Raw genomic sequence first — 15,373 nt, 5'->3', positions numbered from 1 at the left:
AACATTTCTACAAAGAAAACGCCTTCATGAAAATGCAGAATTGATAGATAATCAACACCCAAAGCACTGGCATGCCTTTGCTCTTTATAATATTGACCTTTCAACATTTACAATTTCTACTAATCCAGCTTATGTAATATGTGATCAATATTCACTAGGGGAGAAAAAAAATGCTAGTCAGAAGTCATTGGGTCACTTACTTGCAACCGGTGCTTGATAATGAGTAAAACCCAGGCTGGCATTTATCACATTTGTCTCCAATCACACCTTCAGGTTTACACCTACATCGACCATACTCATCACAACTACTACCTGTTGAACCTGAAAACATTAAACAACAGCATTTTATGAAGGGAACAAAACGTGGTTTATATTCACTTTGTTCAATTGGCCAAACTTTTATCTATTTTACCTCCGTCCGAGGATTTTAAGATCGTAATCCATTTTGATCTTCAGTACACTCTCCTCCCGGACAGTAGAAATGTTGTTTTCTCATTTACTTTAGTATTTCTTCCAAATTACTTAGATGAATGCACAACAAAAAACTTTGACAGAATGTGCTTTTTTTCAGCTCTACTCAAATTCTGTACTGCCTATGACTATTGAAAACATGTTTTCATGTGGTCCTACATGTATACAAATATGGTATAGATTAACTTGGCACTGTATATTATGGCTATCTAGTAAAAGGCAAAGTTCCAAATTTGAGCCCTTGCATGAGGTTACAGTAAGACAAACAGCATTACTGCCTTTGAATGATGCTATCTATTGTCAGCCTAAAAGTGGAATGGAGAATTAAAAACCAGTGCCTAACTCTGCCTTGCTTACGGTCACATGAAAATATTCAGTTGCCGCAATGAGTAGAATGCATTTATATAATTTATGCAAATACTTGTTTGTGTAGTTCCAATTTAAAACCATGTTTCACTGACAGCACTAACCTCTGACAGCACTTGTAAAATCCTGTACCACCATGTAAATAGTAAGCAGGAGTAAAAGGCAGGGTGGGTGCTGCTAGATGCAAAGCCTTGCAGGACAAAGATAAAATACTTAATGAGTAACTTTACTCTTCTCGTTTACGAAGGAAGTGGAAGTTGACAAAATATTGGTAAAAGCAGAGATGGGAGTTGCAATAAGTGGGCTGAAAATTAATAGGCAGAATGTACTGGAAAGTTTGACTATGCTCAGATGGACGAGTCATCAGTGTGGTTGGGTTACATTCCAGGTTATTAGAAGAAGTGGGATGGAGATAATTGATTTGCTTGACATAATATTACAATCTTCCCTTGATGTAAGGGAGGTACGAGAGATTTAGAGAACAGTGAATGTGATACTTCTATTCAACAACGGTGTAAGATCATTCTTAGAAACAGGAATTGACAGCTGAACAGCAGTGCCAGTTAAACAGAGAAGGTTGATGAAAGGAATGCAGTGGATGTTTTCTAAATGGAACTTTAAGGAAGTGTGTGACAAAATCCCATATAAGAGGCGAATTAAAAATATTGAGGATTGTGGAATGAGAGGATCAGCACCACTGTGGATGCAGCATCCTGCGTCTCCTCTGCAGAGGAGTATTCTCCTCTTTACAAAAAAAGACGATGCTGCCCAGGCATGGTAACAAAGGAGGAAACTCTATCATGAGAGGGATTCAAAATTAATTCAAGAAGATGCCTGGGATAGATTATTGGTATTTAAAGCTGACAAGGCAGCAGAATTGGGTGAGGTGCATACAAGGATTTTGAAGAAAGTGAGGATAGCAATAAAGGAATTTGAGGGGAGATCTGATTGATGTGTAAGAGATTATGATAGTTTAAGTAAAGTAGACAAAGCTGTTTGTGCACTGATAGGATAAAGACTATGAGACACAGATGTAAGGCTTTCAGGAGGTGCTACAGAGGGATATAAGGAAAAGTTTTTATGCAGTGAAGAATAATAATCTGAAACTAACTGCCTATGAGGATGGTGTAAATAAGATAATTAATGATTTCAAAAGGAGATGATGAGGGCAGCTAAGGGAAATAAACTTACAGGGCTATGGGGGTGGAGTAGGAAAGTGGATGCGACTAACAAGATTTCTAGATAGAGCGCCTGTAGGATTTGATGGGCTGAACGTCCTCCTTCTGTTCTATAATGTTTCTATCAGTCATAAGCCATGGCAGGTAGTGCTGTGGGATGCTACCTATGCAATCAATATATAAGAAGTCGTTTCCGTTAGGTGGGGAGACTAGGACCCGTGGGCACAGCCTTAAAATTAGAGGGGGTCAATTCAGAACAGAAATGCGGAGACATTTCTTCAGCCAGAGAGTGGTGGGCCTGTGGAATTCATTGCTGTGGAGTGCAGTGGAAGCCGGGATGCTAAATGATTTCAAGGCAGAGATTGATAAATTCTTGACGTCACAAGAAATTAAGGGCTACAGTAGAACGCGGGTAAGTGGATTTGAAATGCCCATCAACCATGATTAAATGGCGGAGTGGACTCGATGGGCCGATTGGCCTTATTTCCACTCCTATGTCTTATGGTCTTATGGTCTTATGTCTCTCCACTGATACAGTTGAGGAAGTCATGTGAATTTTGCAGGTAGCAGCCATGAAGACTGTCTGGCCCCAGGGAATCTATTCAGTCTGTTCTATACTGCTTTGGAATTGTGCTTTGCAAACAACTATTTTCTCCCAAATTATATGCGCCAATTTATCTTCTATTGGAATATATCATTTAACTGTAACGAACTATGAATGCAATGTTGTTCTTCTACCAGCTAGAAACATAAATATTTGTAGCTAATTGTATTTTACATTCATAAAATCATTATGACAGTGCCTATCAAAAGGTGCAGCAATACATTAGCAATACAGGTCAAAGTTCACTCGACTGATGAACTGCAAATATCTTTACTTGCACTAAGGTTAGTTACTTTCTTGATATAATTTCATTTACAGGAAAATGAAAACAGACCCATGTAAAGTGTATCTGAATGTTTGACATCATATTCAGGTTTCACGTTTTAGCAAAATGAATGCAGGGATATTGTAATTGCTTAAATCTGTCTCAAACAGACATATTTCACCAAAAGGTTGTTATGAAAGGTAAGGAAAAGGGTCAAAAGCTAACTCTGAATCTTCTAAGGTTAAATATAACTGTGTAAAGATGCAGTTCTTGAACTAATTGATCTTGGCCTTAATTCCATAAAGCTTTAAACACACAGCTCAAACAAGTCTAACATTATCACAGGGCATGCATTCTAATTCCATTAACTTACCCAGAGGGTTGCATCTGCAAGGCTGACAGTATCCTCCTGGTCTCAGAGAGTAGTGATTTTCCTTACATTTCTCACAGTGTACTCCCTCTGTATTACCGACACAATCTAAACACCGTGTACCACTTCCAGTCTGTTGGTATAGTATAGGATCCCACTCACAACGATAAGCCCTGCGATTACAGTTGCATTCTGTGGCATGACAATAAACAGCATGAAGAATGGTGTCCGCCTAGACCATTAACATCATTGCTAATTGTATTTTACATTCATAAAGTCATTATGATAGTGCCCATCAAAAGGTGCAGCAACACATTAGCAATATAGGACAAAGTTCACTTGACTGATGAATTGCAAATATCTTTACTTGGGCTAAGATTAGTTATTTTCCTGATATTAATTCAAATTTACTGTATCCTGTATAATAACTCTCATCTGGTCATATAACTTCATATAGGAAAGATTGCAATAGAATGTGTAACCTTTGACCAGTAATTCCACAGTATGATCAAATGATCTGGTACAAATTATTACATTGCCTAAGCATAAAAATATCATATGTAAGAAAATTAAAATTGCGACAAATTACAAGGAAACTCACAGCAGAAAACTCATAAAGTAAAGAATTTTAAAAGATTATACTGAAAGGGAAAGGCAGTGGTCACCATAACCCATGAAGTCAGCCTCACACCGAAATGAATTGGCTTGGCATCAGCTCAACTCGACTTTCATGTATCAATGTCCCAACATTTTATTACAGACCTCACAAACTCAGAATTATTCATATGAAATGGTTTATTATAATTTAAAATAGAATATTATACCAACACATTTAATTTTAGAAACTGCTATTTCTCTTGTATTAAGCTACATATTCCTTTATTAAAATAATCAATGAATGCAATTTTTACAAAACAATGCACATAGTTTACCTGCATGACCGTCAGTGCAGTTAAACAGTTATTCATTTTGGCTTCCATGTGACTTCAGACCCATAGTAATGTGGTTGACTCTTAACTGCCCTCCGGTCAATTAGATATGGACAATAAATGCTGGCCTAGCCAGTGATGTCCTCATCTAATTAATAAAAAACACTATTTCTTTATTACATCTGTTTCAATCAGGGCTCAAATCAATCAATTTCTATTCTGGTATTATTAGTGTCCATCCTATGATCAGTAATTCACTTTCTTTTTTGGTCCTTCAACAATATTACCAACAGATTTCCCACTTTAGTGCCAGTCATTTGAAAGAAAACACTCAGCACTGATCATCATATTGTGTGAGCTCTCTGATGGAGATCCTGCTCACCTTTTCTTCTGGCTGAGATCTATAGTGCTTCCTTGGTCTACTTGTCATAGAGGAAGACCATTTGGGAGCTGATCTTCAACCAATCCAAATTACATCATCCAACCAGGCAGTGCTTAAGGTCAGTTAATATCCTTCATACTAACAGACCAGTATTAATCTTTTTAGATTCTTAAACTCCTATACAATGGATAAAAACAAGGACTGCAGATGCTGGAACCCAGAGTATAGATTAGAGTGGTGCTGGAAAAGCACAGCAGGTCAGGCAGCATCTGAGGAGCAGGAAAATCGATTTTTCAGGCAAAAGCCCTTCATCATCAATTCCTGATGAAGGGCTTTTGCCCAAAACATCGATTTTCCTGCTCCTCGGATGCTGCCTGACCGGCTGCGCTTTGCCAGCACCACTCTAATCTATACTCGTATACAATGGCCAGGGCAGACATACTGTGCAACATCTTTGATGCAGTCTTGGGGCACTTTTGTTCATGAAATAACTGTTTTACGTTTAGAATATAATACAATAAGTGGACCGAACATTTTAGATTAAGGACATTTTAACACCGAATAAACTTGCGCATGCGGGAAATCAGAAACAAAAACAGTAATTGCCAGAACACTTCAGCAGGTCTGGCATATCTGTGGAGAGAAATCAAAACTTCTGAGGAAAGTCTCTGGACCCGAAATGTTTAACTCTGATTTCTCTCCATAGACGGTGCCAGACCTACTGAGCTTATACCAGCAATTTCTACTTTCATTATTATTAAAAGTGCAGAATTTTTTTTAGTTTTCTAATTAACCTGTTCAGAGGTGTCATTATACACCATTGGGGCAGGTGGGAATTGAACCCCACAGTCACCCAATCCCAGAGTAGGGAGACTACCACTGCAATAGTACAGATTACATCAGCAATGCTCCAGAAGATGGCTAGGTCCATTTAATGTATATGGTAGTGCCCACAAGATGTCACTATTTCTCTTTTAAATCAGAAACTCACACAATTGAACCATCTCTCACTTTTTCTTGATTTGGAGATGCCGGTGTTGGACTGGGGTGTACAAAGTTAAAAATCACAACACCAAGTGATAGTCCAACAGGTTTAATTGGAAGCACACTAGCTTTCGGAGCGACACTCCTTCATCAGGTGGTAGTGGAACACTTTTTCTTGTGTTCCTTTTGTTAGTCACTTCCCACTTTATCCTTGCCTCTCCTGTAGGTGCTACCTCATAAATCTATACACAGCATCCAGCCTGCAGCTCCTGAACCATGCTGCAATTCTTCATGTGTAAATGGTGGTACTAATATCGGCAAGCTATTTGTTGTGAGAGACTCAAATCCAAATCCCTGCCTTGCCATCAATTACAGGCCAATTATTTGTATATATTTACCACAACGGTAAATCACTTTATCTTCAACATCCAGACACATAATATATTAAATTCAATGGATTAAATCTTGGTTCTTCCTAACGGCTTTTCTTTTAGTTTTAGTGATCTGGTTTTTTTTTAAGCGATAACATACTCCACATTGGAGTGCGAAGTTCTTACTGACTTTGCTTCAATGCTATTTTTTTTATTCATTCACCGGATTTGGGTGTCACTGGTAAGAACAGTGTGTGTTGTCCATCACTAATTGTCCTTGAGAAGATACTTTATGTCAGGAGTTGATCAATAATTACCATCAATATGGCAGTTTTCACTTAGGCACATTATAAACATCTGAACTTATTGCAATGCATGGTGCCATGAGATTTAACTCTTTACCTTGCTCGTTTCTTAATGGTATCTAAACTAAAATGATATACCACTTTGCCCCTCCAACATGAATACCCCAGCATTCATTCACAGAGAAAACATTTGGGTAAAAATTTTACTGTTCAAACTTTAACAAAATAAATAATAGTAGTTAAAATTTTTAACCATTATAATGAGTCATTGGATCCAATTAATGTACAGTTAAAAATTTTTCAGAACCGTGCAAATGACTTGAGTGATATATCATCTTTGAAACTTTGCTTGATGATAATTGCTGATCTATTATCCGTAGGCTCAGGAGATAATGATATCCCCAGTTTCTGAGTGATAGAATCACTCATAGATATTGTTGTAAGAAAATAATTTCCAACTTCGGATACAGAACTGGCTTGAAGGTAGAAGACAGAAAGTAGCGGTGGAGTGGTATGCCACAAGGATCGGTGTTGGGTCCACTGCCTTTCATCATTTATGTAAGCGATTTGGATGTGGACACAGGAGGTATAGTTAGTAAGTTTGCAGATGACACTAAAATTGGAGGTGTAGTGGACAGCGAAGAAGAATACCTCAGAGTACAACAAGATGTTGATCAGATGGGCCAATAGGCCAAGGAGTGGCAAATGGAGTTTAATTTACATAAATACAAGGTGCTGCATTTTGAAAAGGCAAATCAGGACAGGACTCATACACTTAACGGTAAGATCCTGGGGAATGTTGCTGAACAAGGAGACCTTGGAGTGCAGGTTCATAGTTCTTTACAAGTTGAGTAGATAGAATAGTGAAGAAGGTGTTTAGTACGCTTTCCTTTATTAGTCAGAGAAATTGAGCAGAGGAGTTGAGAGGTCATGTTGTGACTGTACAGAACATTGGCTAGGCCACAATTCAAATATTACGTGCAATTCTGGTGTCTGTCCTATCAGAGGGATGTTGTGAAGGTTGAAAGGGTTCAGAAAAGATTTACAAGGATCTTGGCAGGGGTTGGAGGGTTTGAAAAATGGGATTATTTTCCCTAGAATGTTGGAGGCTGAGGGGTGACCTTATGGAAGTTTATAAAATACTGAAGGGCATGGATCTGATAAATTGACAATTCCCTGGGGTCGGGGAGTCCAGAACTAGAAGGCATAGGTTTAAGGTGAGAGGAGTAAGATATGGAAGGGACCCAAGGCGCAATTTTTTTCATGCAGAGGGTGGTGTGTGCATGGAATGAGCTGTCAGGTGAAGTGGTGGAGGCTGGTACAATTACAACATTTAAAAGGCATCTGGATGGGTACATGAATAGGAAGGGTTTAGAGGAATATGGGCCAAGTGCTGGCAAATGGAACTAGATTAATTTAGGATTTCTGGTCAGCATGGATGAGTCAGAACGAAGGGTCTGTTTCTGTGTTGCACACCTCCATGACTCTATAACTCTTTTTTCCTAATGACTGGACTATTTGCAAGTTAAGTGTTGCTCTGTTATATCTATTAATGATTGAATTAATCGTATTAATCATAGTTGTGATTTGTAGTTTAAAAGTTACAATAGTTCTGTTTTGCACTCGAACACTATAATATTACTAAAGTGCCTGATTCTTTAATTATTATTTACGTAACACATCACTCTTCAAAGCTCAGTGACCAAATGTCATCATGTCAGCTGGAATCTGGATTTGGTATATCAATTGACTTGGAAGTAATGCGTTTTGTAGTTTGTGATCTGGCTTTTATTGGAATGCAGTCATGCAATATTTATTGAGCACCTCAATGAGACATGAGACAAGTATCTTATGGAACATAATACAAATTGGACAAATCAGTTCATTAAATACAAGCATCTACTGACACAAATAATGTCCATCAGTCTCAGAGCTCTAATTAATAATTAGCTACACTTTCTACATCCATTGATTCTCGCTGTCAAACTTCAGAATAAATTGCCTGTCTTACTTTATTGATACTTGCCCTTTTGTAGTAAGTTAATAATTATTGAATTAAGGAAGCTGCATTCCGATACAGCTTTGCAGTCACCACTAAAAGAGATTGAAATTACCGTGGAGGAGCATGGTAATTATCATTTGGCAAAATCTTTTTAAATTGGTGTCAGTTTTAATACAGGACCCTAATGAATACAGGATCCTAATGTTATATTTTGTGCTTCAAAGAACCAATAATGAAAGCTCCCCATTCCTGGCTGCGGCTATTCCTAATTATTCTCTTCAATATTCTGACATGGTGGCAAAATAACTCAAGGTGAAGGTTCCTTTGTTATTCTCAAATTCCAATGTCCTGCCATCTTTCTATTACACCATCAGGTCTCAACCCATTCTTCATGTCAACACACACTTCACATGTCACTTCACATGCTTGAATCAATGTAATGTTAGCCTGCAGAATGACTTAGTCATAATCATAGAGATGTACAGCACGGAAACAGACCCTTTGGTCCAACTTGTCCATGCTGACCAGATATCCCAACCCAGTCTAGTCCCATCTGCCAGCACCTGGCCATATCCCTCCAAACCCTTCCTATTCATATACCCATCCAAATGCCCCTTAAGTGTTGCAATTGCAACTAGCCTCCACCACATCCTCTGGTACCTCATTCCATCCACACACCACCCTCTGAGTGAAAAAGTTGCCCCTTAAGTCCCTTTTATATCTTTCCTCCTCACCCTAAACCTATGCCCTGCATTTCTGGACTCCCTGACTGCAGAGAAAAGAGCAAAAGAAAAAATGCTGGAAAATCACAGCATGTCTGGCGGTATCTGTCAGGAGAGAAAAGAGCTGACGTTTCAAGTCTAACTGACCTTTTGTCAAAGCTGCTTTTGTCAATTTACTTTTAACCAGGGAAAAGACTTTGTCTATTTATCCTATCCATGCCTCACATGATTTTATAAACCTCTATAACGTCACCCCTCAGCCTCTGACCCTCCAGGGAAAACAGCCCTAGCCTATTCAGCCTCGCCCCATAGCTCAAATCCTCCAACCCTGGCAACATCCTTGCAAATATTTTCTGAAACCTTTCAAGTTTCACGACATCTTTCAGATAGGAAGGAGACCAGAATTGCACGCAATATTCCAATAGTGGCCTAACCAATGTCCTGTACAGTCGCAACATGACCTCCTAACTCCTGTACTCAATACTCTGACCAATAAAGGAAAGCATACTAAACGCCTTCTTCACTATCCTATCTACCTGCGACTCCACTTTCAAGGACCTATGAACCTGCACTCCAAGGTCTCTTTGTTCAGCAACACTCCCGAGGACCTTACCATTAAGTGTATAAGTCCTGCTAAGATTTGCTTTCCAAAAATGCAGCAACTCACATTTATCTAAATTAAACTCCACCTGCCACTTCTCAGCCCATTTGCCCATCTGATCAAGATCCCGTTGTAATCTGAGGTAACTGTCTTTGCTGTCCACTATATCTCCAATTTTGGTGTCATCTGCAAACTTACTAACTGTACCTCTTATGCTCACATCCAAATCATTTATATAAATGATGAAAAGTAGTGGACCCAGCGCCGATCCTTGTGGAACTCCACTGGTTACGGGCCTCCAGTCTGAAAAACAACCCTCCACCACCACCCTCCATCTTCTACCTTTGAGCCAGTTCTGTATCCAAATGGCTAGTTCTCCCTGTATTCCTTGTTAACCAGTCTCCCATGGGGAACCTTGTCTAACACTTTATTGAAGTCGATATAGATCACATCTACTGTCTGCCCTCATCAATCCTCTTTGTTACTTCTTCAAAAAAACTCAATCATTTTTGTGAGACATGATTTCCCACGCACAAAGCCATGTTGACTATCCCTAATTGGTCCTTATCTTTCCAAATACAGGTACATCTTATCAGTCAGGATTCCCTCCAACAACCTGCCCACCACCAATGTCAGGCTCACTGGACTATAGTTCCCTGGTTTGTCCTTACCACCCTTCTTAAACAGTGGCACCACGTTAGCTTTATTGAAAAGGATCTTACTGTAAGGTTCCCTTTAAAAAAAATCATGTCAGCTACCCAGATTGTCTGTTCCCTGTACTTGAAGAATTATCCCCAATCTCAGGTTCTATTGAAGCAGATCAAGGGAGGTCTGAGAGGCACTTACATCCAAATATTACTCCTTATCTCAAGTCAATTGAATGCTTCTTCTTTTCAATAAAACTTTTCACAGATATATAATTGGACAAGAAGGGATATTAAGATAAAGGAGATATCTGGCCAAAATTTGATCAAAGATTGATCAAAGAGGTGAGTTTTAAGAATGGTTTGAAGGAGAAATGGAAGGTGTCGGGATTTTGGGAGACAGTTCAGAACAATGTTGATCGCCAGTTAGAGGATCACAGATGAGCTTCCTGGAATGAAATTGACTGGGCTCCAAGTATACGCATTATGCTCACATTATAATGCAGACACTGAAGATAACATCTCTTACCAGTCACATATTGTAAAGTTAATCTCAATCTCACCCACAGTACAATTATTGGGTTGGCTGGTATCAAGAATAAACGTGCTTGAATTTCCAGGTTTGCAAGTTGACAAACTTCCCATCCAATAGTGTGTACTCCTGTCTCCCAAGTATGATAACGTGTAACACACAGAGCCTAGTCTTCAGCATTAGAAGGCCCTTATGCCCTTGTGCATTTATTCATCAGAGGATTTGTTATAGCTGGTTTTAACCTTGTCCATCCAGTTGGTAGTTCAAATGACCACAAGGAGTTGCCCTCACCAATTGTAAGCCTCCCTGAAGGAAGCAATCTTAATCTGTACTTTGGCCAGGGATACTCACCAAAAAAAATGAGTTTCTTCTTTAGAAGAAAAACTTGAATTTATATAGCACCTTTAATGTGGCAATATGTCCCATGAGCTACCCAGGAGAATTATCAAACACAAAATTGACAGTGAGGCACATGTGTAATCTGTTTCTGAAAGGTTGGGCAAAGAATACCTTAAAGTAGGAGAGTGATTACAGGAGCAAAGAAGTAGAAGGAGAAAATTCCAAAGCTTTGGACTGAGGAAACTCAGTCAAAGAAAACTGAAATGGGGAACTGATGGAGCTGGAGCTGGAGCTGGAATGGCAATGGAAGATAGAGCCATAAACAGGAGATGGAGCAATAGTGTGCTGGGAAAGGGGGACGCACCAACATTGTCCTTAAAACTCTTGCAGTTAACTGCAAGAAAGTGACAATAATGTACCGTAGTCACAGAAGCTTCTAGGAGTGAGATGAACCACACACTGTAGCCCATGAGTACACATAGGAACATTGTGGCATACTGCAGACAATGCAGATATTGTTAAACATGTAGCAGAACACTGTTAGTTTGGAACTACAGAGAAATGACTGGAAATGTAACTGAATCTACCTCACTCAATTTCAAATTGTCAGTTAGTTTGCAAAAGGCAAGTATTTTTATATATGCCACTGTACATGGAACAACAAAAATCCAGCCCAGCTAGTTATACCACAGCAGAAAAGGGGTACTGAATGGCTGGCAAATTGACTTGAGTGCCAAGGCAATGTCATGGAGAATGAAATATGAGACTCTAGGCTCCCCAAGTTCGCAGGTAATTCCAAAACGTGCACAGCTTGAGAATTTTCTTCTTACTTGTAGAGAGTAGATTTTCTATGCATGAGAGCATTTCACTCTAGGAATCATAAATAAATCATGATCAATCTATTTGTCTTCCCATATCTAATCTTCCGCAAAAAGCTAGGGGAAATTTTCAAAGTTTCACGAGGTTGTAAAAACAGTATTGTGACTCAGCACTGCATGTAGAGACTGCTTCACCCAGGTGACAGGTCCACAATACCAGCTTAATATCTGAAGGGAAAATCGAAAACTTATATCCTAAAATCTGTTACTGGAGAAATATAGTGTATTTTTCCCAATGGAAGTTGTATACCTGCAAACAATCAAAAATTATTGAAACTGTTAAACGGAATTCACCAGTTGATAAATGGATACTTTAAAATAACTTTAAATAATTATTAGCCATGTAAATGTTGATTGAAATGACCCCTGCTCAGGCATTTACCCTATTACTAACATGGGTGCAGGGGGGAAAGAAACAACAGTGTTGCTATATGAAGACGATGACAAGTTGTATGAAATTGCCCACGTTTGACAGTTAAAAAATTCAATTTTGCAAAGACAATTTCGCATCATAATTTGCTGGAAAGATCAATAGAATCCCTCACAATGAGTGCAGTTGTAGATCAAAAGTAGTGCTGTGCATATCCTATGGCCTGCAGCCTGATGCAGAATTCAGCAATAAGTGATTTAGGAGAGATATGTTTAGGGATAACGACTCTAATCCAATGACATGGAAAAGGGCACAGCATGTAAATCAATCCTAAGAAAGGATCAATGTATGAAGGGTCTCCCCTGAACTGAATGTGATCACTAACCAGATTTCAATATTGGTTACAATCCCTATATGGCACATAGGCTCATTACATATAGACATAATTACCAGTTCAGAAGTGGCTTATTAGAACATGTTAGGCAGTTAAAATAATTTAGTTACTTAGATAATTGAGATTTCAAATTTCAATTAAATTCTTAGAGAGAGTTCAATAAAAATATTGCCTTGAGAAGAAGTGCTTTACAGTGAGCATTGAATATTCTGAAGCCTTTATCCCCATTCTGCAATTGTCTAAGTGGTAATGAATTAACAGTGCCATTAATTGAACAAACTTGGTCTTACCATTAATTTTAATGGAGGATGGAGCTACAATAATTAGTTATTCATCTTACTCAGCAACTATCCCTGTGGAGTGGTGCAATAGTCTCAAGAAATCCCAATATCGCATAGAATCATAGAATCCCTACAGTATTGAAACAGGCCATTTGGCCCAACAAGTCCACACCAATCCTCCAGAGAGTATCCCACCCAGAACCATTCCCCTATCCTATTACTCTACATTTCCCCTAACTAATGCACCTAGCCTACACATCCCTGAACGCTATGGGCAATTTAGCATGGCCAATTCACCTAACCTACACATCTTTGGACTGTGGGAGGAAACTGAGCACCCGGAAAAAACCCACACAGACATATGCCATGCCATATGTAATAACATGATCACAGGTAACATAATATCCTATGGTTTCCACTCCATATTGAGGGTATAAGGCTAGATTCATCATTGTTGTTGTTGCCATTTTTAGTAACTTCAGCCGCATTGATCAGCAGCAAACATCCACTCGATAACAAAATCATTAGGTTGGACAGAACAACAATATGTTTTAGATAGCATGTGTGAGATGCTAAATTCTAAATATGATGGTGAGTTGAAATGGTTCTGTGTGATGACAGTAACATTTCATTCTGTAATACATGCAGCAAAAAATATTTCATACAGTAATAACCTCATTGTATATTATATATATCAGTTTTTATCCACCAGGGAAGGAAACAAACAAAAGAACTGTGGATGCTGGAAACCTGAAACAAATCAGAGCTTTGAATGCATTGAGGAAAGGTCACTAGGCCTGGTGCTGCCAGACATTGAGCTTTTCCAACAATTTCTGTTTTTGTTTGTATCCAGTGGGGGGTTTATTGAAAAGCAACCTACTCGTATCTTACCCTGTTAAACACCTGCGCTGACAACCACCTAGTGAAAGAGCAGTGCTCCGAAAGTTGGGGTTCCAATTAAACCTGTTGGACTATAACCTCATTCAAAGTTTGTGCGAAGATTTGTAGCTCGGGTGCTTGTTGTAGTGGTTCTGTTCGCCGAGCTGGAAGTTTTTGTTGCAAACGTTTCGTCCCCTGGCTAGGAGACATCATCAGTGCTCTGGAGCCTCCTGCGAAGCGCTTCTTTGATGTTTCTTCCGGTATTTATAGTGGCAGACCCTTCATAACCTCGTGTTGTGTGATGTTTAGCTACACCCCAGTCCAACACCGGCATCTCCAAAGTATGTTACCCTGACTTTGTTACGTTTCTTCCCAATTCTTTGCCTGATAAATAGTTGAATTATTCTGGAGTTAAAACTGTTTCTTACGTCCTTCAAGGATACCTTTCATTAAATGTGTGTTGTAAAATGAAAATTACAATATAGACTGAAAATTGGTAATATCTCCAAAAACTATTTTGCAATGCCAACAATAGCTTAGGTTATTAATGTCTCCAGAACTATTTGAGGATTATGCCTTTGTTGGAAGATGATAAAATGCCCAATAAATAAAGTCAGAAAACACTACGTAATGTGATAAATTTATGAAAGGTGGTAACAGCAGGTCTTAGCAATGAACAATGTAAAGGTTTTAAGATCCACCAGAGTAGACACATTGGCCCTTGGTTTATTCTGTGACATTCATCTAAATGTTTTCCAGAGTCAATAACAGTTTACAACCTCAAATTAACATCAACGAGGCTTGAACTCTTAACAACCTGGCCCAGAGGAGCAATTGTATCAACAGAGTACAGTAATTGCTGCAGATTATGTTTTCAAGACTCGCTCTAATTTTCTGCCAATCCACCAATAGTATAAATCTTGTTTTGAAAGATACAAGCAAACCAAATAAATATGATAATAAGGAATTCGATATTGATCACTGGGAAATGGATGTAAGTAGGTTAATAATATAATGCTTTATTTTTAACACTTGCAATCATCTAGTTGTACAAGAAAGGATTTCCATAAGGCATCTGGTTCTTACAAATATGTAAAGCTGAAATCAGATTCAATACTTGCATTCAATACTTAGAAAAACAAATTACAGCCAAACCTCATGATATCTTGCAAAACCCCCTTTTCTCTTTATTCAGGAGGCCTCTAGACTTGTTTCTGCATGTGACAGTTGCTGCTGTGGTGATCGGATTCTGCCTTACCTAGTTTCAAAGGCTACTCAGGGGACAAGGCAGCCGCTCAGTCATTACAGGCACAGCTCATTAACTATTCATCCCAGACATAGTCACTGTTAAGCAGAATAAAATAATTCTCTGACTACAATTGTGCTGATGGCCTGGAGATAAACAGGCGCCATTATAAATATGTTCAAATACACATGTTTAAATATGTTTATGCATGAAGATATGCTTAAAATATACAATGTACATATTTCAAAGGGTGTCATATG

General features: G+C 38.7%; 1 protein-coding gene across 1 annotated transcript in view; it reads right to left on the bottom strand.

The window, feature by feature from the left end:
• LOC132819038 (laminin subunit gamma-1-like) overlaps window positions 1-15,373 on the bottom strand; it is a 72,403-nt gene that overhangs the window by 47,272 nt on the left and 9,758 nt on the right. The window contains exons 2-3 of the mRNA XM_060830313.1: window positions 3,258-3,446; window positions 201-321 (exon numbers count right to left, since the gene is read on the bottom strand). Coding sequence (XP_060686296.1) covers window positions 201-321; window positions 3,258-3,446 — 310 coding nt within the window. The remainder of the gene's footprint in view (window positions 1-200; window positions 322-3,257; window positions 3,447-15,373) is intronic.

The sequence above is a fragment of the Hemiscyllium ocellatum genome, chromosome 9 (genome assembly GCF_020745735.1).
Source record: "Hemiscyllium ocellatum isolate sHemOce1 chromosome 9, sHemOce1.pat.X.cur, whole genome shotgun sequence".
In the NCBI taxonomy this organism is placed as follows: domain Eukaryota; kingdom Metazoa; phylum Chordata; class Chondrichthyes; order Orectolobiformes; family Hemiscylliidae; genus Hemiscyllium; species Hemiscyllium ocellatum.
The sequence above is the reverse complement of the archived record's forward strand: the minus strand, read 5'-3'. Positions and strand labels throughout refer to the sequence as shown.